General features: G+C 35.6%; 1 protein-coding gene across 1 annotated transcript; it reads left to right on the forward strand.

Moving 5' to 3' along the window:
- Positions 1–14,561: 14,561 nt before the first annotated feature.
- On the forward strand, positions 14,562–19,953 carry LOC137829956 (succinate--CoA ligase [ADP-forming] subunit beta, mitochondrial). Its single transcript, XM_068636997.1, has 12 exons — positions 14,562–14,901; positions 15,185–15,295; positions 15,472–15,583; positions 15,817–15,881; positions 16,564–16,641; positions 16,771–16,845; positions 16,940–17,092; positions 17,178–17,312; positions 18,378–18,542; positions 18,742–18,864; positions 19,342–19,413; positions 19,499–19,953. Exons 1-12 carry the CDS (start codon positions 14,800–14,802, stop codon positions 19,574–19,576), a joined length of 1,269 nt encoding a protein of 422 aa, XP_068493098.1. The 5' UTR covers positions 14,562–14,799; the 3' UTR covers positions 19,577–19,953.
- Positions 19,954–24,922: the final 4,969 nt, after the last annotated feature.

The raw sequence follows: 24,922 nt of genomic DNA on the forward strand, positions 1-24,922 counted from the left end.
CTCCTGACACTTCACACACTTTTGAACATATTCGGTGCAGTCTCTCTGTACGGTCGGCCAGTAGTATCCAGCTCTTAAAATTTTGGCGGACATAGTCCGTGCTCCTGAATGGGTTCCGCATATCCCCTCGTGTAACTCAGTCATTACATAGGTGACCTGTTCTGGACTAAGGCATTTTAGGAGGGGACGGGAGTACCCTCTCCTATAGAGATCTTGGCCAATTAGTATGTATCGGGCGGCTTGTAGTTTCATTGTCTTCTCCAAGTGTGGATCGCATACACCATCAGTCAGATATTGTTTTATGGGAGTCATCCAATTGGGTTGAGTGTCGGTCGCCATGCATTCTTCGGTACCAACACTTGGTTTAGCGAGGGTCACGTGTATGGTCGACCGGTGGATACCTTTCTTTTTTAAGGTAGCTAATCTTGATAGAGCGTCCGCCCTAGTGTTATTTTCCCTCCGTACGTGTTGGAATGAGATTTCTTTGAACCTGTTTAGAAGATTTTTCACAAAATGAAAATACTGCTGGAGTAATGTTTCTCTTACCTCATACTCCCCTGTGAGTTGTCCGACGACTAGACGGGAGTCGCTCTTACAAATTATATTTGTTATCTCTAACTCGATCGCCAGATGTATACCTGCGATTATAGCTTCATATTTGGCCTGATTATTGGAAGTTTTAAATTCAAACTTCATGGCTTGTTCGATAACAATCTCTCCTGGTCCTTCAAGTACAACTCCTGTCCCGGACGAACGACTGTTCGATGACCCATCTACGTATAATGTCCATCTGGGAGTTTCTTCGGTCGGATAGGGAGTGATTTCTGCTGTGAAGTCAGCAAGGGCTTGGGACTTGATGGCCCCCCTGGGTTGGTATTCGATATGGAATTCTGACAGTTCGACTGCCCAACCTATCATTCGTCCGGCCAGGTCAGGCTTGGTGAGAATCTTCATAATGGGATAGTTAGTCTTAACTATAACCTTGTGATTCTGGAAGTACATCTGCATCCGTCGTGCGGTAATGACTAAAGCTAAGGCAACTTTTTCGACCATTTGGTATCGGGTCTCCGTGTCGTGTAAGACTCGGCTGACGAAATATACCGGTCGTTCTTCCGCTTCAATTTCTTGTACTAGAACGGAACTCACTGCTTCATTGGAGACAGCGAGGTAGACCACAATGGGTTCTCGTGCGTTCGGTTTCTGGATGACCGGTGGGGATGACAGAAATGTTTTTAGCTGTTGGAAATTTTGTTCGCATTCATCTGTCCATTCAAACTTAGTCGTTTTCTTCAAAAGTTTTATAATGGGTCTTGTTCGTTCGGCAAGCTTAGGTACGAACCGAGATAACGATGTAAGACGACCGACTAGTCTCTGAATCTCTTTGAGTCCGTTGAGACTTCTCATTTCAGTGATTGCCTTGCATTTTTCTGGATTAGCCTCTATGCCTCGATGGGTGAGCATGAAGCCTAAGAACTTCCCACCTTCCACGCCGAACGCGCACTTTTCCGGGTTCAAACGCATGCGGTATTGACGCAAGGCTTGGAAAACTTCTTTTAAGTCAGAAATATGTTGTTCGCAAGAATCTGATTTGACGACGATGTCGTCAACATATACCTCCACGTTCCGACCGATCATGTTGTGGAATACGTGATCCATAAGTCACTGGTACGTGACTCCGGCATTCTTGAGACCGAACGGCATGACTTCATAGAAAAAATTATCAGAATCCGTTCTAAACGCGATTTTCTCTCGATCACGGTGGTACATTTGTATTTGGTTATAATCCGAATAAGCATCAAGGAAACTGAGGATTTGATGACCGGCTGCACCGTCGACCAGTCGGTCGATTGTAGGTAAGGGATACGAGTCCTTTGGGCATGCTTTGTTAAGGTCTGTATAATCTACACACATTCTCCATTTTCCATTCGCCTTTTTTACCATCACCACATTGGCTAACCACGTTGTGTAGTGGGCCTTTTGAATAAAACCAGCTTGAACTAGCTTGTCTGTTTCCTCCCATGCGGCTTTACGTCGCTCTTCACCTAGTTTCCTTTTCTTTTGAGCGATCGGCCTGGCTTCTTTATAGACAGATAACCGATGGGTGATAACATCTGATCTTACCCCTGGCATGTCTGCGGCGGTCCAAGCAAAAAGGTCAACATTTTTTGTTAACGTCTTACCGATCGCCTCTCGGTCGTCTGGCTTGAGAGATGTCCCCATGTGTGTCTTACGATCTTTGTCACGGAGGAATATGGGTTGAAGATCTTCCCCTGCTTCCATCCGGGTATCATCCAGCCAAGGATCTAGATCAACTAAAGCGACTAAGTGTCTTCTAGATTCTCTTCCTTTAGAACTTCTTTCTGGTGAACGGCCTCTTCGTTCTGCGGTTCGGTCGGCCGACGTAGTATAGAGCCTTCGGGTTGGTTCTACCTTTAGGCTAGCTACATAGCACTCTCGTGCTATCTTCTGATCTACATGTACGGTTGCTATATCTCTATTGACCGAGGGGAACTTCATAGCTAAATGGGGGGTTGAGACAATGGCTTTCAGCCTATTGATAGATGGACGACCGAGCAAAATATTGTACGATGTGTTGGCGTTAACGAGTAAGTATCGTATGTTGAAGGTCTTACTGAGGTAGTCATCGCCGAATGTAGTGTATAGATCGATAAATCCTCTTGTATCTACTATTTCTCCTGAGAAACCCACTATCTGCTTGTTGTAGGGTTGTATCTCTGCCTCTGAGATCTTCATCTTCTTAAATGTTTCCCAGTAAAGGATGTCGACCGAGCTACCATGATCTACTAAAACTTTTGCGATTGCGAATTTATCTATCTCCACAATTATTACCATGGGGTCATCCTGAGATGGATCAATTGATGTGAAATCTTCGTCAGTGAAAGTGATTGGTGGTATGTGCAGTCGGCGTTGTGTGGAGGTCGAATGAACGGATTGAACTGCTCTTAAATGTTTCTTCCTTGCTGAATTAGAACATCCTCCACCTGCAAAACCACTTGCAATGTAGTTAATTTCTTGAGGGGGCTGGCCGAGTGATACCGGTCCAGCGATTGTATTGATGACCGCGCGAACTTTCTGTTTAGTTCGGCTCCTACGCTCAGGGCTTTCGCTTTTAGGTCTCGTTCGTCGAACCAGACTTTCGCTTCTTTTCCTTCTGTTTGAATGATAGTGATTGTCGCGGGTTCGGTCGTCTCTTCGTCCTGCACGTTCTCGGGGATCATGATCACGCTGGGGTGACTTGGATATAGTAACAGTAGCTTTTACGAACTTACGGAGGTGACCGGCCTGGACAAGCTCTTCAATTTTATCTTTTAGTGTTTGGCATCCTTCGGTCGTGTGACTGTAGTTACGATGGTACTGGCAACGTTTATTGATATCGGCATTGGGAGGGGTTTGTGACTGCTTTAGTGCCGGAATCAATTCAATCTGTAGTGCTTCGTCTAGAACTTTCCCCCTGTTGGGGCGATGGCGATCTCGATCGGTCGGCACTATAGGGGGACGAATCCCTTTGCCCCTGTCCGTGTTCTCTACATGTGTCTTTCGATGATAATCAATGTGTTCTTCTATCTGCATGAACTTTGTCGCTCTTGTTCTTAATTCATCCATATTACACGGGGGGCCGTTTGATAAGACTTTTAGTGAACCTTCCAGGTAGTATGGCTGAGACCAAATGATGCATGGCTATTTCTGGATTAAGGTTACGAATGCTCATACACACTTTGCTAAATCTGTTCATGAATGTTCTTAAAGATTCTCCCCTTTCTTGTTTGACATTAAGGAGGGACATGGAGGATGTCCGATGAGGTCTACTTGTGGCATATTGTGTGGTGAATTTCAATTCCAAAGCGTCGAAGCTTATAATGGAATTGGGTGGAAGGTCAGAGAACCATCCAAGGGGGCCTTCCCTGAGAGAGGTGGGGAAGACTTTACACCACACCGTCCGATCAGTTGTGTAAAGGGTCATTTGAGTTCTAAATATATTCAGATGTTCGTCTGGGTCTGTGGATCCATCGTAAAGATTTATCGTTAGGCCTCTCCACTTGTCAGGGAGAGGAGTGGCTATGATATCATCAGTGAACGGATGGCCTCTCGGGTTTGCTACCCTGTTTGGGGTTACCTGCTTCACACTCTGATGGGTGTGCTGAACGAGTGATGTGGGAGGTATAGTTTGGGCTATTGTTTGGGCTATTGTCTTCGTTCCTGACTGGAGTGGTGGTGGAGAAGGCGCACGCGAATGTCCTTCACGCTCAGATTGCTCGAGTCTTTCCATCAATCTTTTGTTCTGCTCTTTCAGTTGAGCTATCTCTTCCGCATGCCGCTGGCGTTCCTCTTCCTGTCTTTTCTTCTCTTCATCTTGACGTAGTTGATCAATGACTCCCTTCTGGAGCAACTCCTGCATTTGAATCTGGAGGGTTTGGAGTATCGTCCTATGTTCTTCCGTGGCAGTATCATTGTTGTTGTTCGCCGTTGAACCCATCCTCGAGCGTTGGTACCTCTAGGTCTGGGAATAGTGATTACTCGGTCCCACGGTGGGCGCCAATTGTACCTATATGGATATTGGGGACTGAGTAATGTTGATCCACGTCGATACAAAGTGTCTACTTCACTTTCGGTTGTCCTATTCTTCAAGTCTCCTACTTCCTCGCGTGCCTCGGTCGGCCGGCGGGGGTACCTGCGATTGTGCTCCGACGCTCAAGTCAGCGATCTTTTCAAGTGAGAAGAACTCTTGATGGTATGAAAAACGTACATTTTTTCCTTTTTCCCTTCCCAAGTTCACCTGGGCTTGGGCCATTGGGGCCAAGCAGTTGATGGCTCGCGACGTGTTTTGTGGTCCCTGGGTCGTGTTAGATGTTTTCCTGAGATCTAGGGGGTGTTCCCGAAAATCCAGGGAGTGCTCACGTGTGTTTGCTGCTCAATGGGAATTGTAACCGTTAATTCCACATGTAACCACGTTCCTCGCTTAATTAAATAATTAAATTCGAACCACTCGGTCGTCCGATGCCGACCGGTACAACATTAATTCAGAATACAATGATCTAAATAAAATGCAGTTTGTATCAATTATTTATTTTATGAATATACACAGTAATGGTGTTTTTGAAGTTAAGATTGAAAAATACATATAGAGAGGGGTGAAAACACGAATGATATAAAAAAATCTTCTAATAGTGTTTTAAGATTAAAAAATATAGAAGAGAACTTATTTTTATTGAGATGCACAAAAAAATGTTTCACTTTATTTTCACATATTGTTCTTTGGTGGATAGAAAAATAAATATTTTATTATAAAGAGAGAAAACAAGTTATTATATGATGAAAAAAAATGTTTTATTTCAAATATGAAAGATACTATTATGAATGATTATCTTCATAGAAAGAACGTAAAAAATTATGATAAAACTATTATTAGAAAAAATTATTTATTAAAAATTATAAAATTAATGTTTTTATTAATTTTGTACTCAAAATATAAATGTGACATATTAAAAACTAGAGAGTAATTTTTAAAATATAAATATATGTGTTTTTCTATTAAAGTTATCTTTTAATTAAAATGTATAATATTACTATATTATTTTTTATTTCTCTCTTTTAATTAAATATATTTCCTAAAAACCATCCATTTATATACTATAAATCGGCCTTATGCTATAGGCTTAACACAAACTCTTCATAGTATAGACTTTAAATAATTATGATATCATCTTAATGAGTGAATTTTGAATCCAATTTAACTTTGCAAAATAAGTTTGTAAGGTAAGGTTTGCATTCACTTATATAATATGAATCAACTTTATCAATAACAAAATCTAGTAATATCATTGTATCCGTTAATGCCAAAGAAGATGTTGCTCCTTTTGAGTTTAAACCACTCAATTCTAACATTCGGATTTCTTAAGAACAGTACAACAATTTAATGAATTTCATTAAACAATCATCTTCTCAAACAATTGTTTTGAATGATATAAATACATCTCAAATCAATTCAGCCAAAGTAAGTTTTCTATAAGGATAAAATTGATTCGAGTATGGACAAACCTAATCCATCTAAGTTTACGCATTTGTTTCCTTATATTTTTTTTACAATGATATTTATGTGCCTACACTTGTTAATGATCTTATTCCTTTAGTTTAAATGCACTGACATCCATTACCCATGCTAAAGCTTCCTCTAATCAATTACATTTAACTGATACTAATGTCTTACGACACCAACCTTATGATCCACAACCTCCACTTGTTCAAGTTTCTACTCGTCTCAAACAACAATGTGGATACTTGAATGACTGTCAAACTATTCTCTTCTCTTCAAAAGTTGTTATCAATCATTTCTCATGTACTAAATATCCTATTAAAAAATATCTCTCTTATCATAATTTTTCTTCTACATATTCTTCTTTTGGTTATAATATTTTTCTCTATCCAAGAATCTAAATAATTTAAAGAGGTGATAAAACATTATTATTGGAAAAAACTATGCAGTGTGAACTTGATGCTCTTAAGTCTAATGGAATTTGCTCTTTGGTGGATTTGCCCCCTAAAAAACATTATATTGAGTGTAAATGGACTTTTAAAGCTAAGCATAAATCACACAACGTCAGACTCTAATACAATATAACTATGTTCATATATGTCTATGACATTATGTTAGCCCATAAAATCTTCACGAAATCTAGCATGTCACTTCTTCTATGAAATCATCTTAATAAGTGAACTTTAAGCTTAACTCAATTTTATAAAATCAATTTATAAAACAAGATTTGCATTCATATATATAAATCAACTTTATTTCTATCAAAATGAGATTTTCAACATCAATTTTTTTATATTTTTACCTCTTTCTTTCTTCTTTTCATTTAAGAAATAGGCTTACGTATATAATTTTCATTTTTAAACGTGATGACAATAATATCTTAAATTTTCAACGTCTCAAAATGCAAAATTTCAACCACTTTATTCTCGTTTAGTTACTTAGACATTTGAGCATTCTTTAAATTGTATAAAAAATTTAGAACCATGTTCAATTTTTCAAATATTGGTTCACATCCCTTATTTATTTTTGTCAAAGAGAGGCACACAAACTTCTTTTTTAACTCTGTACACATGGTTCTTAATAAGGCAAATACAGTTCATGGATGCAAAACTATTTATCGTGCTACCATATTTTCAATACTTACTTTTATTCACACTAAATGCTTCTTATTTCTTTTGGTTACCCTCATTTCACTTTTAAGTTATTGTCTGTGTTGATTTTTGGAGGAGAAAATGCTATTCATGTAATTTTTTTTATGTTCACCAATATTATAAATTAGAACGAAGAAGTGTGATTTTTATTAGAAAGATCTTGAAGGCTGTTACAATTTTGCCATAATTATTCTATATTTTGTTTTCTGCTATACTCATCTTCCTACTATTATCACTGATGCTAAAAAACTTCTCAGCATAAAACATGTAAGAGTAACTTTTGCATTAGCTCTTGTAAACTAATGCGTGACGTGTGTAACACACATGTCCAAACATGTTTTATATGACATAATAATAGACTCGCCTATAAATAAACAAAGACAAAACTAATAGGTGCTTTTAAGTATTCATAATATTCTCTTTCTATTACAATAATAAAAAATTATTAATAACGAATAAAGGTTAGGTTTTATTTATTTCATTTATTTAAATAAATAGTGAGGAGTTAGGCACCAATAGTTATATTTTGAGAATATTTTTATCTTTTTTTCGACTATGACTTCTCTTGTACTTTATCTAAATAACTTTTGTTTTTACTTTAATGTTTTTTTCACTTTCTTTCTCCTTGTCTAGAAGAAGGATCAGCAATTTGTTAATTATTATATTTGATAAAAAAAGATTGTGTATTTTAAAGCCCCCACTCCCTCTCTAACATAATGATAAGTCAAATCGTTTTTTTTTCTCATTGGTGTAACTGAAACCTACCTAAATGTTGTCTAACTTTCCTCGTGAATAATGTTGGTATATTTAAAGATACCAAGTTCAAGTCCCACATCATTCAAAATCTGGAATATTTTATAATGAGGATAAGTTTAAATTGTTAATTAGAGGCTGCTATATATGATGAACAATTTTTTAACGAAGAGGGAATAAATATTAATATTGGGTTGAAAGAGACTGCCACAAATTGTTAGTTTTTGGTATGAATTTGTGCACTCTCTCTTGTTACCTTTGTTATTTGAAGTGATATGTTTGGTGTGAGTTGAATTGTACGTGACACATCGACATCGATATTGGAACAATTTTATTGTACTTTCTGAACTGATTTTATGGAATTGTGTTAAACTTAAAATCCATATATTATTTATAATATGAATCGGTTTTATGGAGTTTAGATAGAATTAAAATTCAGACAATTTTTTGTTTGTGGTATTAAGGCATGCACCATGTCATTGTCACCTTCCTTTTCTCATAATGATACCCCTCATTTACTGTATCATGCACATTCTGAAGGGTAGATGAGTTGGTTCAGATCAGAGCAAATTTGTCCCAATGATATTTCATAAAGCTTTTAGCCTTTTTTCTATTGTTTCTTCTTCAGGAAAATGACCTGGTGCCATAATTCATTCATTATAGTTTTTAACCAAGTGTAGCTGTAAATGATTGTGATGAATTTTTGGTTTCTCTTTCGTAATTAAGAGACTGTGATTTTCATATGGTCTGTCCTTTTGAAAATGTATTAGCACACCACTCTTAATTTAGTCACTAATATCCCTTTCAACCACCCATCAAAACCCTTCTCAACATTATTTGCAGAGACATGAGCTTTATGCTTCAAATCATAGGTTTTTTTCTTTTTTCATCTCCATTATTACTAACCACTTCCTCGTACTAACAAAACAATAGAGATAATTCCTTTTAGAAAGTTTATTTTCTGAAAAACTTGTTTTAAAAGTTTCATTATAGAAGGTATCATAAGCTTGTTCTGAAAATTTTGTTTTGAAAGATTCTTCTAAAATGTAATTCATGTGTTTTATAAAGCTTTTCTGAAAATTCTATTGGAAAAAACTTATTTTAGAAATTGTATTCCAGATATCTTTTTTAAACATGATATTCTATAATATCTCCAAAACAGGTAATTTGGATGTCACTTTTACAAAGAGTTAAATAGTTTATTTAAAAATTGTGGAGATACAGTTAGAAGTTCTAGAGGTGCAGAAAGAAAAGGTTTGAATGGCTTTGGCCTTTGGGCCTTCAGCCCACACTATTGACCTCTCTCCCCTCTAAATATTCTAGCAACATCTATACATGATAGTAGTATACTTAACATATTATGATAATTAAATTTAAAACTAAATTTTTTAAGTGGAACTCCTTAAATATAATTCTATTTTTCAGTAATTTTTATTTAATTATAAAACTTATATTAAAAAAAGTATGTTATCAACATTGTCTCTAAGAAAACTCACTCGTGTTTTACTGTTTGTTGAAGGTTTCTCAAAAATTTTATTTTGTTTCTCTCATTCTTACTGGACATGTTGATGACTTCATAATATATAATTTAAATTAAAAATTAATCGTAGTTACACTGTTATTTTATTATGATTTATGTTCGAATGAGTTAAGAATATGTCTAGATATTTTTTAATTTTATGTTTAAATATTTTTAGGTTATATTTAAATACTTTTAATGTTATTTTAGATTATCTAAAAGTGAAACTTCCATTTATTGAAGAAAAAATATTTTAATAAGATATTATTTCTAAATACAAAATGTGGTTAAATATTGACAAAGACATTGTTAAATACAACACTTGAAAAGTCGTACCCAGTAAACAAAATAATCATATATGTTGAATATAGTAATAATAATAATATAAAGTCTTAATCACACACAATTAAACAAATATGTGTTATATTTATGCATTCAATTTTTATATAATATATTAAATAAACTTGTAGATATGTATATTTTAATAATTTCTCTTATCTGTTGCCAAAATAATTTTAACAATCTTAAGATAGACATGCATGGAAGGTCTACTTCACGATGTTGGAGCAAATTTTCCTATAACAACATGTTCCTCTCCATATAGACCCCATGACATTCTTTATTGGACATGATCATGGTGGACCACTAATAAGCCGAAATGAACTTAATTACAACTATTAACTTCATTTCAATCTAAAAATACAAACTTAATAACAATTAAAATTTTAATATTAGAAAGAAAAGTTCTAATGATTGAAAACTTACATTATTCTCTCTTATTGGGTTTTTTTTTTCTTTTAAACTGAGGAAATCCAAATCTGAAATATTTTTTTATAAGATACTTGAAATCATGAGAGAAAAATCAAAACAAAATCCTATAATAGAGAAATCAAACACAAAATAGAGAAAAAAATTGTGACGCGATAAGAGACTTCACGACAGGTAATCTGGTTACTTATTTATAAGAGACTCGTATTTTCAAACTTGATTACATGTAATATGTTAACTTATTTATAGTGTAAGAGGTTGAATATTTTGGAGTCAAAATTTAAAAATTCAAAATAAAACTCTCTAATGAGAAGGTGTCATGTGGATTCATACTTTTCATGTGAAACTCACTTTCTATGTCAAATCCTCTCTACTCATAAGCTTTCATGTGGACGTCATATGCTTCATGTCAAGCTGAATTTTGTCTCGTATTATATCTTAGATGTTATAGGGTTATATTGGGCTCAAAGATGCTCAATTGTAACTCTAACTACTCACTTTCAACCCTAATAATACCTATTATAATATTGGCCCAAATACAAGTCCTAAAACCTATGATACTTGGTCCAATATTTAGGCACAATTACAAAAAATAAATCATATTCTAATTATTTACAACTAGATGAAGGCCTAGAAAATATAGAAGAGTTTCTCTCTACCAGTCTTAGTTGAATTTCACTCTTTTTGAATTGTTCTAACCCACGCTCTAGTTGATGTTTGGATGACTTGAAGGTCTTCTTCAATATGTTTTATATTTTCCTTCATCATAGAGTTGTTCTCTTTAGTGGACCTACAAAAGATAAACAAAAAAATCCAATTAGGCCCATATTTGCAAGTAAGTCCATAAATAGACTATGGGTCTTATGCAATCTGGGTTTGCATTTTCAGTTGTAGATCTTATCTTTCATTGTTTTTATTTTATTTGAATTTCTTCAACAAAAGGTGATTGATAGCGGAAGCTCTGAGAATTGTAGAAATTTTGAAAGAAATGAAATTTTTGTCGGTGAATCTAAATGAGGTTAGACCAACATTTAGTCTCTAAAGTGAGGTTGAGCCAATACTATTAAGAAAAGTCTAGAAAATTGTCCAACAAGAAAATAACTTTAAACAAGTAAAAGTGTCTTACACAAAATTGGACATCATTTCTGATCCTGCCGGCAACTTGAACGTGGGTGAGTCGCTTCGTAACACTTTTCTGTCCTGTCTTCGCGACTGTGTCTCCTGAAGAATCACCTTCTGAACTCTTTCTCTCTCAGATGTCTTCAAAATGTGACCTGCAAAATACACAGACGGCGCCTCTAGCGGCCGTTTGCACTCCGACGATCAAGTTAGTTCAACAGAACCACCAGAAACTGGAAACTTAGTAAAATGTGTGTGTGAGAAAAAACTTGCACTCTGTTTCTCTTCTATCCCCCTCACTCTCCCTCTGATTCTTCCTTTTATCTCTCTTTCCCTGCTTCTGGGCATAACAGAATTCTGTTATGCTTTTCTGGCATGTGTCAGAACCCTGTCGTGCTTTTCAGAGAAAGCGTACCTTCAGAATCAGCAATGGGGAGCGTGAGAGTCTGCGCATGTCTGCGCTTGGCTGCGCCTGTCTGTACCTTTAGCGGTACGGAGTGCTCTTTTGTCTGGACCGCGCCCCTCTCAGATGGTGACACGTGGAGGCCTGCAACTCACATCTAACCACACGCGTGTCACTTACTGGAAGGGCTCTAGCGCCTCTCTTTGTCTGCCTAAGTTACGCCCTTGCGGAGTAACTTAGGATGCTTCTCTTATCTGGGTAAATTGCATACTCTTATGAGAGCGTCGGGTGTGGCTGGTTTAGGCGCACTCACCAAACGTTACTCTCTGCGTAGGCGACTTACCCTTCAGGATGACACGCACGTAATGGGTCGAGGGAATCACCAATCACCGACTGGCCTACTAGCTCCCTCAGGCCACTCTCGTGCATGATTCCTTGAGGTGTGCTCATGCGAGGTCCATGCGTAACGCTCTCGCTGGGAACCTTAGTCCCAGTTTAACTACGTGTAGCACGAGACCCCGATGACAATACACCCGATGACTGATCAGTGTTTATTTGCTACTCGCGCTCTGCCTCCAGGCGCGAGTCTGGGTACTGGTCTGCTGGTGGTCACTTGGCTACTGACCACCGATCACCATTCTGGGTGATCTACCCCCCGACCTCTCTGCCGCCTGATCTGTCGGTGGTAACTTGGTTACTGACCACCGATCACCTCTCTTGGCGATCGTCCCCTTACCTCTCTGCCACCTGGTCCACGTGTCACCCTGCGAGTGGTCCACGTGGTTCTCTGATGCTGACGTCATCGACTACCGATGACCGATCGGATCAATTTCATTACTCAAATCAAAGTTAAAAATCATGTACAAAAGACTCTTATTTATAGGTGAAAGTCTCTCAAATGAGAGTGTGACAAGTGTCACCACATTATTAGTGTAAATTCTCTTCATTGGGAGAGTGACAAGTGGCATGTCTTATTGGAGTAAAATTCTCTCCATTGAGAAGAGGACACGTGGACCTTCTTGTCTTCTTTGCCTACATTTCATTTGTACCCCTCTTTTACTACTTTACACTATACTTTCTTTTCTATTTATATCTTACTTTACTTTGGCCTAAAATATAATGCCCAATACTTTCTAACTACTCTATACAATATTTACAAGACTAAGAAGAATAAAAAAAAATTTACAATTTTTTCATTAAGACTCAATCTTCGTCTAACTTCTTAGTAAAAATTTTTGAGACTGGATGATTTTTATAAATACAAAAATAAAAATCTAAATAAAGAAAGGATTTTAGAATTTGTGAGAAGAATATAATGTCCTTAAGATTGATACATGCATTGTGTAACGAGTGAGTCATGCATAGTATGTTGTGTGTGCCACATATAATTAATATAACATATTACATCTATGTAATATTACTTGTTTTAACAAACTATTAGTTTTTTTAAAAAATAAAATACGAGTTTTTATATTTGGTTTTTAATCTAAGTAACACCTCACAAAAAATTAATTTATGTTTCCTTTATTTATATATTACGTAGATATAGATGAGTTTAGAGTTGTGTATTTTTTGCCTTTACCAATATTTTATTTTTTGTGATGTGACTTTTATGAGCTTCTAAGACATGTATTGACTCCTTCAAATATGTTTAATTTACATATGTCACCTTTATTTTAACTTTCCTTCTTCATAAAAATGAAAGTTTTATGAACTTTCTTAACAAATCAACACAAAATAGTTGTAGCAGATACAAATATGATTTTCAAGGTCGTCCTCTCCCTTTTTTCCTTCACAATACCATAAATACGCAAACAAATGATAATATTTATATTAAATAACACTTTACAATACCATAAAGATGCAAATAAAGGATAATATTTATATTAAATAAAACTTTCATTTTTTTAGTATAAAATAAACACTTATCTCTTTATGTTTTTAATAGACGAGACTCCTTATGTTTTTAATATAGTGACAATCACTTCCATTTTTGAATATCTAAATTTTAATTTTTAATTTTTATATTTTAGTTGATATAATTTTTAAATAAAATAAATAAACAAGTATCACTTTATTAAAAAATAATCATAAGTTAACCTCATTTATTATAAATATAATAAAATTGAGTATTTATTTAAAAAAATCTAAATATTATTTTATTTAAAAAATAAAAATGAGTATTTTTTAAAAAAAATTAAAAAGGATGTGAATGTTATTTCATTAAAAATATAATGTATATTTTAAAATACATCGATATAAATATTTGGGACATTTTTTTTGTGGTGATATATATATATATATATATATTCATTAAAATTTTACTCTTTATTAAATTAAATAATTTTATTTAATGCCCTTTACTTCATATCTTTTCTTTCTTAAAAAAAAGATAGTTTTTCAACTTTCATCTTTATGAAATTATTTATTTTCTATTTTTTTAGAATTATATATACACTGACCACTTATATGTTTGCCCTATTTGTTCTAATTTGTAATAATTTGGTTGTAATTTATGGTAAAAACCATAGTATTCTTAGACCACTAATAAAAGTACATGTGTTACAGTGGCTATATTTTTATTATATTAAAATAATATAATTTTTGAAAATATAAAAAAAAATATAAAAGTAAAAGTTGAATAATAATATAATTATTTTTAATTAAAAATTATACTATTAGATAATAATTATTTTAATTTAATAGAGAGTAAAATTGTATACAAAATAATAATTAACCATATTTTGTTTGTTTTCAATTATACATGATATACTGTACTTCTACTGTATTTGAGTTAGGCTATTAAACATTATTACACAGAAGAAAAACAATAGGTTTAAACATATGGTATTTGGAATTTTTATTTTTCTTTTTTTTAAACAAAAAAAAAATTGCTAGGGTCTTGGAGTCTGCCACAGACTGCGCAGTGTTTGAACATTGAAGGGAGCATAAGAGGCAGAGGTTTTCTCACTGTTCAAACGAATCCAATTCCATTTGATCGTTCCACTCTCCGATCTGCAAATTCGCAACAACAATGGTGAGGGGATTGCTTAACAAACTCGTCTCTCGCTCCCTCTCGGTTGCCGGAAAATGGCAGCACCACCAACTCCGCCGCCTCAACATCCACGAGTATCAGGTCTATCTCCTTTATCCTTCCTCATCGTCATCGATATATTATTATGATTTACAAATCAATTCCGACCTTCACGGAATCTGTTCCCAGAGATGCCTCTCACCGAATCTGTTCTTTTCGTGCCTTTGTTTTAATAATCGATGATTAATAGTTTCTATAGAAAATGAATATGAAGTTTCTTCAATATATAATTTGTGAAATTGTGGATGTTTATTTCTCGAACCTCTTTGATTTATTGATCGAGCGAGCATCGCTTTTAATGACTATTGAATTTTCATAAAACTAGGGCGCTGAGTTGATGGGTAAACACGGTGTGAATGTTCCAAGGGGCGTGGCTGTTTCCTCTGTTGAAGAGGCCAGAAAGGCCATTAAGGACTTTTTTCCTAATGAAAAGGAGGTAATCCATGTCACATCTTGATGCTCTCAGAAAAATTCTGTGTTTCTATTAATTCTTTCCTTTAGGAACAATAGAAACCTTAGTTCTGCAAGTTTTCTTTTGTGTAATAATGTCGTGGCTGGGTTCGATTGCATGTGACTATGATGACGAACGGTGTAAATGGGATTATTGTGCAGTTGGTAGTTAAGAGTCAAATTTTAGCCGGTGGAAGAGGCTTGGGAACATTTAAAAGCGGCCTTCAGGGAGGAGTGCACATTGTTAAGACTGACCAGGTTGAAGACTTAGCTGGTAATGCATGTCTCCCCCTTTATTCCTCTAATTGCAATTTCCTTGTTCTCATTATATGTTTTTTGGCTTTCAATACAAAACTATGCCCTATGAAGTAACGTGCTCATATGCATTGATTTATTAAATTGAATTCATATTGGATATAGTACTTTATAATACGATTTTCAGTGATATTTTTTCTTAGTACTATTATTATTTCATTGCTGTCACTGTCATTATTCTTATTATTTCAGGGAAGATGCTTGGACAGATACTAGTTACCAAACAAACTGGTCCTCAGGGCAAGATAGTTAGCAAGGTTTGAAATTATTCAACCATTCTCCATGCAAATATGCTAGCATTTTTAGTTTGTATGTATATGCCAGGAATTTTCATTTCTAGAAATTGAACATTTGGTCTGGCAATGTATGTACCTTCACAGGGGTATAATGCGTGAGTACTTATTGTTTGTTTTCTTTATGGAAAAAATAGCAAACCTCTTTTGAGCCTCCAATGGGTGTTGTTTCTGTAATACGTTCAGAGATAATTTGGTGCTTCCAATTATTAGTTCAGTTACTTCACAGTTGTAGTCCGGTTTTATGTAGGTTGATTTCAACACATGAACTGGTGTAGTCTGACAGTTGAACTGATGAACCCCTGTTACTTTTAGTCCTTGAACTGGTTAACTGAACATTCTTCCTCTCAAAAGATTTCTATTTATTCTTACTTAAGCTATTAATTAATAACCAATTGTGCTAACCACTTGTTCCATTTGATTCCTAACCTGCTGTATTGATAATGAAAGTAAATTTCATGTGAATAATACCCAATTGGGTATTCAAATACCTTATGCAATGCTCATAGTTTCTTTATTTTGAAAATTGGATGCACAATGGCCATGGCTATTTTGTTTTATTTTGGGTATCATTCAATTCATTTATATAGAAATATTCACTAAAAGGGGGTTTTTTGTTTAACTTTGCATTTTCCATGTTCCACAGGTTTACTTGTGCGAAAAGCTTTCTCTTGTAAATGAGATGTACTTTGCTATAACCCTGGATCGTACAACTGCTGGTCCAGTAAGTTTTCTATTTCAATATGTTATCTTTGATTTGCTTTATATATACAAAGTTAAATTCTTATTACCAATAAACTGTTATATTGCTTAATGCAATTATTATTTTTTTGTTTTGTTTTTTGTTTTGTAGATTATAATTGCTTGTAGCAAAGGAGGAACCAGCATTGAAGATCTTGCAGAGAAATTTCCTGACATGATTATAAAGGTTTGTGATCCATGGTTCTTCTGTGATGGTATAATTTTTTGCCTGAGCAGTCTTCTTTGCAAGACACACCTGATGCACTCTTTCTTTCTAGTAGGTACCTATCGATGTTTTTGAAGGAATTACTGATGAAAATGCTGCAAAGGTTGTTGATGGTTTGGCTCCCAAAGGAGCTGATAGAAATAAGTCAATCGAACAAGTGAAGAATTTGTATAAACTTTTTGTTGATTGTGACTGCACTCTTTTGGAAGTAAGCATAAGCAAGTTTTAGTTGTCTGACTTTATACAAGTTTATTTTATGAAGAATGTCTCAAAAAATTGATTATTTTGAACAGATCAATCCCATAGCAGAGACAGCTGATAACCAGTTGGTGGCTGCTGATGCTAAGTTGAATTTTGACGATAATGCTGCATATCGTCAAAAACATATATTTGCTCTCCGAGATACAACACAAGAGGACCCTCGAGAGGTTTACTTCTTATTTTGTTTGTGTTTTACCTTACATGGGAATGGAGCATATGATGCCTAGACCCACACCTTCTTTGCCACTTGGCTTAGGGGGATTCAACCCAGCTGAGAATTTCCTCAAGAATTAGGTGTAATGTGTTTTTGGGTTAGATCCAGAACTTATTTTAAGTAAGCCCGACTTGGCATGATGCCATAGTAAGCGTTTTTTGTAATTAGTGACAACTAAGAAAGGGCTCGACTTCAAATAATACCTTTTACATAACATGATAATATATTTATATTGATATGCTTTGTTTTGTAATATATATTGTGTAACATTCCTTAGCTTTACTTTCCTACTTCTAAATTTTAAGACATAGATATGCAATAGCAACATTCTTAATATTCAATTTTTTATGTTTTGTCTTAATAGGTTGGGCAGGTTATTAATTGGGCTGGTCCTGTGTTCAGGTCAAAAAATTGGCCTGACCGTATGTTGGGTGGGTTCATGTTAAGAAACCAAATTCAGCCTGTCCCATATACACGTCAGCCTTATTCATGTAGCTACACATTTCTTTCGTGGCACTGTTCTGCTTTTGATATGTATGTGGAGCTTAAGTTTATGACATACTTATGGTAAGACAGTGAGATTGTTAGGATGGTTTAGGAAGGTCCAGAAATGCCATAAAACCTAAATGGTTAAAGGAATTTATTAGATGGGGTTAAGACATTAGAATATTAGGATATTGTTTTAATGTTATTTAGTTTTGTTTAAATTCACTAAATGATGATACCTGTAGGGTCATTATTCAATTGTTGGCACCTTTTAGGTTATATGTAGTACACCTCCTCCTTACTTATTATCACGAAGGGAAAATATGAATCCTTATTTTATTATGTCTATAACTTTATTGGTAGTCTTCATGGTATTTGCAGTAGGTAGTTCCTTTTTCTTCCTAGCAACGATTCCATATGGCAATGCCAAATTTCACATGATCTATCTATTTGTGACTGGTTATCAAGCCCTTATATCCTTGAATCTACATTCTTTATTGCGTGTAATGTTGTGGCTTTTATCTTTGAGCAGGTGACTGCTGCAAAGGCAGACTTAAATTATATTGGGTTAGATGGAGAAATTGGCTGCATGGTGAATGGAGCAGGGTTGGCGATGGCCACAATGGATATAATTAAATTGCATGGGGGTACTCCTGCCAATTTTCTGGATGTTGGTGGGAATGCCTCTGAAGGCCAGGTAAGGTCTTGAAGTTGGTATTACTATTAACCATCATGATCAACATAATTGTTCTTATGTCCTTTATCAGATCAATTTGTAATCTATTGGTGCATTAACCTAGACTATACTCCAAAAAGACAATTAAAAATATTGTTTAATATGAATAATCTCTGTCTTATGATTTTTTGTTCATATTTGATGCAATTATGTAATTCAGGTGATTGAGGCATTTAAAATATTGACTGCTGATGACAAAGTGAAGGCAATTTTGGTTAATATTTTTGGTGGTATAATGAAGTGTGATGTTATAGCAAGTGGAATAGTGAATGCTGCAAAAGAGGTTAGTAAGGCTATGACTATATCGATGCCCTCTCCCTCTCTTTCCAAAAAAAAAAAAAAAAAACAAACAAAAAAACTTGCCTTTAAAAACCAGTTTTGTTCCTCTTCCTTCTGTGCTACCATATAATGAGAACGAAGAGGGTTATTTATCTGTTCAGATTAACTTTTTAATCTTATCCTCATTAGCTCTTTAGACTATGGTTTTATTTGGATCTTTTTGATATTGAAAGACTAAGATGAAGCCAAGAAAATGTAGATTCTTTATATTTGGCGCCTTATAAGTTATAACATTTCAATTTTTGTCTATGATGTTGATGTAAATTGTGGATATTGCAAGTTTTGAAATAAAATTTGACATAAAGAACCAATATCATTGTTCTCGTTCTCTTTTTATTTGAAAAAGATTTGGGATTGAACATGACACCTATTTTATCCTGATATTATAATAGCATTAACTTTTCTTGCCATTGTTCTCAAGGTTGCACTGAAAGTACCAGTAATTGTTCGTCTGGAAGGCACCAATGTTGATCAAGGAAAAAGAATTTTGAAGGTAAATGTTAGATTTATTAATTATAATATAATGAAAAGTGTTATTGAAGAGTTGCTTAGTATGTTTTTTATTATCAATGGAACAGGAAAGTGGTATGGCATTAATAACGGCGGAAGATTTAGATGATGCTGCCCAAAAAGCAGTAAAAGCTGCTTACAAATGAAGAGTTACTTCTCAGATTTAAAATTCGGTTTAGTTATAACATTATTTTTCGTGTTAAAACATATTGATGAGAAAGGGATTGATGCAAGAAGTCTTACTGAAGCTGCAGTGCTTATCAAAGCGTTTCCAATAAGTTAGTGATTTCCAACTTGAAGGTCGTTTGGGTTGGTGCACGTGGTTTGCTCTTTGGCTTCTCTCACAATTCAAGATACTGCTCCCTTCCTTTTTGGTTTTTCCCGGTTGAATTCCCTTAACTCTATATTATGCAAATAACATGGAAATACTTGTTTATTTATCTATTAGACATGGATATTCCTTTAAGAGGCCAAAACCTGTTTCTAAATTGAGGTTATTCAATTTTGAATGTTTGATGACAAATGTTTTTCTTGTATTCTGTTGGCTCAAAATTAAATCAGCTGAAATAAAAAAAAGGGAAAAGTGGTTGTAGTAACATAAAATGTGACTAATTCAATATGATTTTAATTAGGTTGATTAACCGGATTGACTAATTGAAAAAAGGAATATTTGAAAATTTAAAATAGAAACTAGAAAAATTAGAAAAATGACTTTTTCTTTTTTTTAGTAAAATTAAAATATGTAATGCAGCAAATAGATAACACCAACTAATTAAATCAGAATAATAAATAATACCCCCATCTGTTATTGCAATTAGAAAATGAATAATTATTTAAAATAATGAGATGAACATGTTGACAAAGAAAAATGAAATATAAATGAAGTAGATTGGATTAAATGGATTTATGGATCAATCCCAATTTGTTTATACCCTGTAATGGATTTATGACTAATTTGTTCAAAAATTGACGATGAAAACTAATTAGTTTAATAAACTTATATCATATTCACCTGTAAGCATTTGTCCTGACAAGATTTCTAACTTAACATAATATTCATATCTTCATAATCTAAAATTTAATAAAAAATTCTATTTATAATAAAAGCACATGACACAGCAGTTAAAATAACTTAAAATCCAAACTACACTTCTTAATTTCTTGATCAATTAGGTTGTTAACCTTCTACCTCCGTTAGTAATGAAAAAGCTTGAACACAAATAGCGAAAACACAGATGAGAGAAGAAAGAGGAACTTTTTTTCCTTGGATCCAGAAAGGACAGAACAAAAAACTTAAAACCTTCAAAAATTTGTTTCACGATGAATTAGCATATTCGTAATTGTCAATTCTTTTAGAATTTCTAATATACTTCTAACTTAAAATATTACCCAACAAATAAGATTTTACTCTCGATGGAGTTTAAAATGTGAAATATCTTAGATTAGTAAAGGTATGTCTAGGAATGCATAGTAACACGGCTCTAACCCAACTTCAAGGTTGGCATTAATTGTTTAAACCAACAAATTTAACATTACAAAATTTGTAAAAAAATGGTTAACTTTTTTTTAACATACAAATAATATAAAAACAGGAAATCTACAAGTGAAGTTATAGAGGTTGTTCAGAGAGAGGCGAAAAAGTTGTTTGAAAAAAGATTTGAGAAAACAAAAGATTTTGGGGTTTGACTTGGTGAGGTGGAGTTTAAATGTCTATCTGTGGAAGATAATCTTAGTCTTATTGCTGACTTTTCTGAGGAAGAGATACGGGAAGCGATTTGGCAGTGTGAAGGGAATAAAAGCTCAGGACCGGATGACTATAATTTTAACTTTATCAAGAAGAGTTGGGATATTATGAAAGGTGAGGTTGTAGCAGCGGTGAAGCTTTTTCAGGTCTCGGGTTATATACTGAAAGGGTGTAATGCATCCTTTATAGCCTTAGTTCCTAAAGTGAGGGACCCTTTAAAGCTTGAGCAATATAGGCCTATTTCTCTAGTGGGGGCTATGTACAAAATTATCTCAAAGGTCCTATCATGTAGAATTAAGAAGGTCTTACCATCTGTTATCGATGAAAGTCAATCAGCTTTTTTGAAGGACATAGGGATATTAGATAGTGTCCTCATTGCAAATGAGGTGGTGGAGGATTTCAGGAGGAATGGGAGAAAAGGGTTGTGTTTGAAGGTGGATTATGAGAAGGCGTATGATTCAGTGAGATGGGAATTCTTATATCATATTATGCAAAGGATGGGGTTCCATAGTAGGTGGATTAATTGGGTTAGAGCATGTTTGGAATCAGCATCGATATCAGTGTTGGTTAATGGTAGTCCTACGGAGGAATTTTGTCCTTCGAGAGGGTTGAGGCAGGGTGACCCGTTAGTGTCGTTCCTTTTCTTAGTGGTAGCTGAAGGCTTAGCAGGGTTAGTAAGACAAGCTTTAAAAGCTAATCTGCTATCAGGTGTGAAGATTGGAAGGAATGAAGTAGAAGTGTGCTTGCTACAATTCGCGGATGATACCTTGTTCATGTGTGAAGACTCTTTTCATAATGTGGTAACCATCAAGGCCATTCTCAGGGGTTATGAGCTTGCCTCAGGTCTGAAGATCAACTTCAATAAGTCAAATCTAACTGGCATGAATGTGGAAAGTAGGACCCTTGCGCGTATGCAAACACTCTGAATTGTAATTTGATGAAAGTTCCTTTTAAATATCTAGGCCTGGAAGTGGGAGGTAATCCGAGGAAGAAGATCTTTTGGGAGCCAATCCTAGACAAACTAAAGGCCAGGCTTAGTGTGTGGAGGGGAAGATTTCTGTCTTTGGCAGGTAGAATATGTCTAATAAAGTCGGTATTTACAGCGCTACCACTTTTCTATCTATCCTTCTTCAAGATCCCTGAGTCTGTTTGCAAAAGTATTATCAGTATTTAAAGGAGGTTTCTTTGGGGGTGGGGGAAGGAGAACAAACCTATTCTGTGGGTGAGTTGGGAGAATTTATGTAAACCTAAACAGGAGGGAGGCTTGGGGATTAAGGATATTCGTAAGTTCAATGTTGCTTTATTAGCTAAGTGGAAATGGCGTTTTGTAAGCGAAGAGGTAGGGAAATGGAAAGATCTGTTAGTGTCGAAATATGGCATGGAAGGAGACAACCTAAGGGTCCATGTTAAACACCAATCTTGGTGGTGGAGGGACGTATCACAGGTGTGTGGTGAGGGAGGAGGGGTAGGTTGGTTTTCAAAGGCTTTGAGATGGAAATTAGGAATAGGAGATAAAGCCAGATTCTGGGAGGATGGATGGATTGACAACTGTAACCTCAAAACTCTTTATCCAAGGTTGTACTCTTTATCCCTGGACCATGGTCTAAAAGTGGGAGAGGTAGGGGGAAGGGAAGAGTCGGTTTGGTGTTGGCGTCTAAGGTGGAGACGGGAGAGGTTCGTATGAGAATCTCAATTGGAGGAGGAATTGTATTCCTTTATATCGAGGATCCCCCTTTATAAGGAGGCCAAGGACGTTCAGGAATGGGGGTATGAAGATCCCAGGTTGTTCTCTGTGAAGTCTGCTTATGATTTACTTGCTAATTACGCCAGTGGGCACAATGATCTCTTCACTTGTTTGTGGAAGGTCAAAACTTTACCTAATGTGTTGACTACAACTTGGAGGGTGTTATTGGATAGAGTTCCTACTAGATTATGTCTGAGTCGGAGAGGGGTTGCTCTTGACTCTACATTATGTGGTATGTGTCAAGCTGCGGATGAATCTAGTCAACATCTGTTCTTAGAGTGCAAACATTCCCAGAGCGTTTGGTCATTGTGTTTTAGATGGATTGACATCCAAGGTGTCCAGCATAATGATTTGAAACGTCACTTTGAGAGTTTCCATCTAGTTCAGGTTAGTAACAATCAAAACCTGGTATGGAAAGGGCTATGGGCAGCGGTAATTTAGAGTATCTGGGAACAAAAGAATAATGTTATTTTCAAGCAAGGAATAGTTGATGTTGAAGAGGTCTTTCAAAAAGCACAACTCAAATCTTGGTTGTGGTTAAAACACAAGGTACCCTATTATAACTATTCTTTTGTAGATTGGGTTCTGAACCCCCTTCCCTGCATTAGAAGCCTTAGATAATTTTATTAATGGGTGGTAGGCTGTATGGCCTTGTCTTGAGGTGAGGAAGGGGTGGTAACCAATGGGAAGCTATGTTGGAAGCTCTGAAGGGTCTGTTAACAAGCTGTTGCAGCAAATAGGCTGCCTAGTTATGGTCTATTTGGTGCTCAGGACAGTAGAGTGAAAGTGTCGTCTGCTGTGGGGGCCAAAGTTGGTGTTATGAAGTAGGCTGATGGTGCTGTGGTGGAGTTATCTCTCTTTGTTGGTTACGGGTGGAGTAGGTTCATGGCATTCCTGCAGCATTTAAGGGAGTTTGACACTCTTATTCGGTATATGGTTACTTATGTATGTGCTGATAAATCTTTTTCTGCATTGCTGGTGATGTTTGTGTCAACCCCAGACTAGCAGTAACTGAAGCATCTCGCTATCAGCTACAATGTACTATAAGTTCTAAAGTTTTCAAGGTTGTGATCTTTGAAAGGAAGGGTGGTAGATGCATTTGATATCTAGTTCTTCTTTAATCTCCCCTGTTGCCTAGTTGGAATAGACATGATGTCTTGTGATGCTGCAAAATAGGGAAGTTGCTTTTGACCTCATGCTTGGTGGCACTGTTGTAATGACTATGTTTAGCTCTAAAGAAAGAGGATCAGGTTGGTTCGGCTTAGTTGTTGACCATGAGAAGTAGTGGTTTGGGTTTGTGCAGTTACTTTATGTATGCTGGAGTGGAATTTCTCTTTAAAGGTTGGTGATAGAGGGGTGGAACTTCTCTAGCAGCTTTACTAGTCCCTCTTTTGCTTTTTGGGGAAGTACGTGGTATGCGGTTGTGAAGGCTTGGGATTTGGGGCTGTTGATATTGTCATAAGGAAAAACAACAGCTGATCAGTTTCTTTGTGGATGGGCTTGTTCTGTTGCAGTTTCTTTTCCTTTTCTTTAGCTTTGTCTTGAGGCAACCTTAATCTTAGCTTTTTTGCTTGTTCTCCTGCTGTATTACCGTGGCATTGTGGTTGCATATATATACATCTTTTATAAGGTTCCTTGGGGCACATGGGCTCCTCTTAAGTGCTGTTTTTTGAACCATTATGCGGGAGTGTATACTGATATGGAGTGGAATAACAAGCTGAAACACAGGAGTCTTGGATGTGAATAGCCCGGTCCGTTAGGCTTATGTGCAGCAACTAGAGTCAAGTAGTCTAAAGCTCAAACATCTTGAACAAGACCTTTAAAGAGCCGCTCTCAGGGAGTGTTTATGGGGTGTGGTGGAGCTGGCGGAAGTATAAGTTCTGGAGCTGCAATGTTTGACATGGAATATGCATTTGTCAACCTTGAAGGATTTGTTGGCCAGGCTGTTAATTTGAGAGAACAAACCCTTCACCAGTTATGTCGATTACTGTCATTTCGACAAGC

The sequence above is a fragment of the Phaseolus vulgaris genome, chromosome 7 (assembly GCF_000499845.2).
Source record: "Phaseolus vulgaris cultivar G19833 chromosome 7, P. vulgaris v2.0, whole genome shotgun sequence".
NCBI classification, from domain to species: Eukaryota; Viridiplantae; Streptophyta; class Magnoliopsida; order Fabales; family Fabaceae; genus Phaseolus; species Phaseolus vulgaris.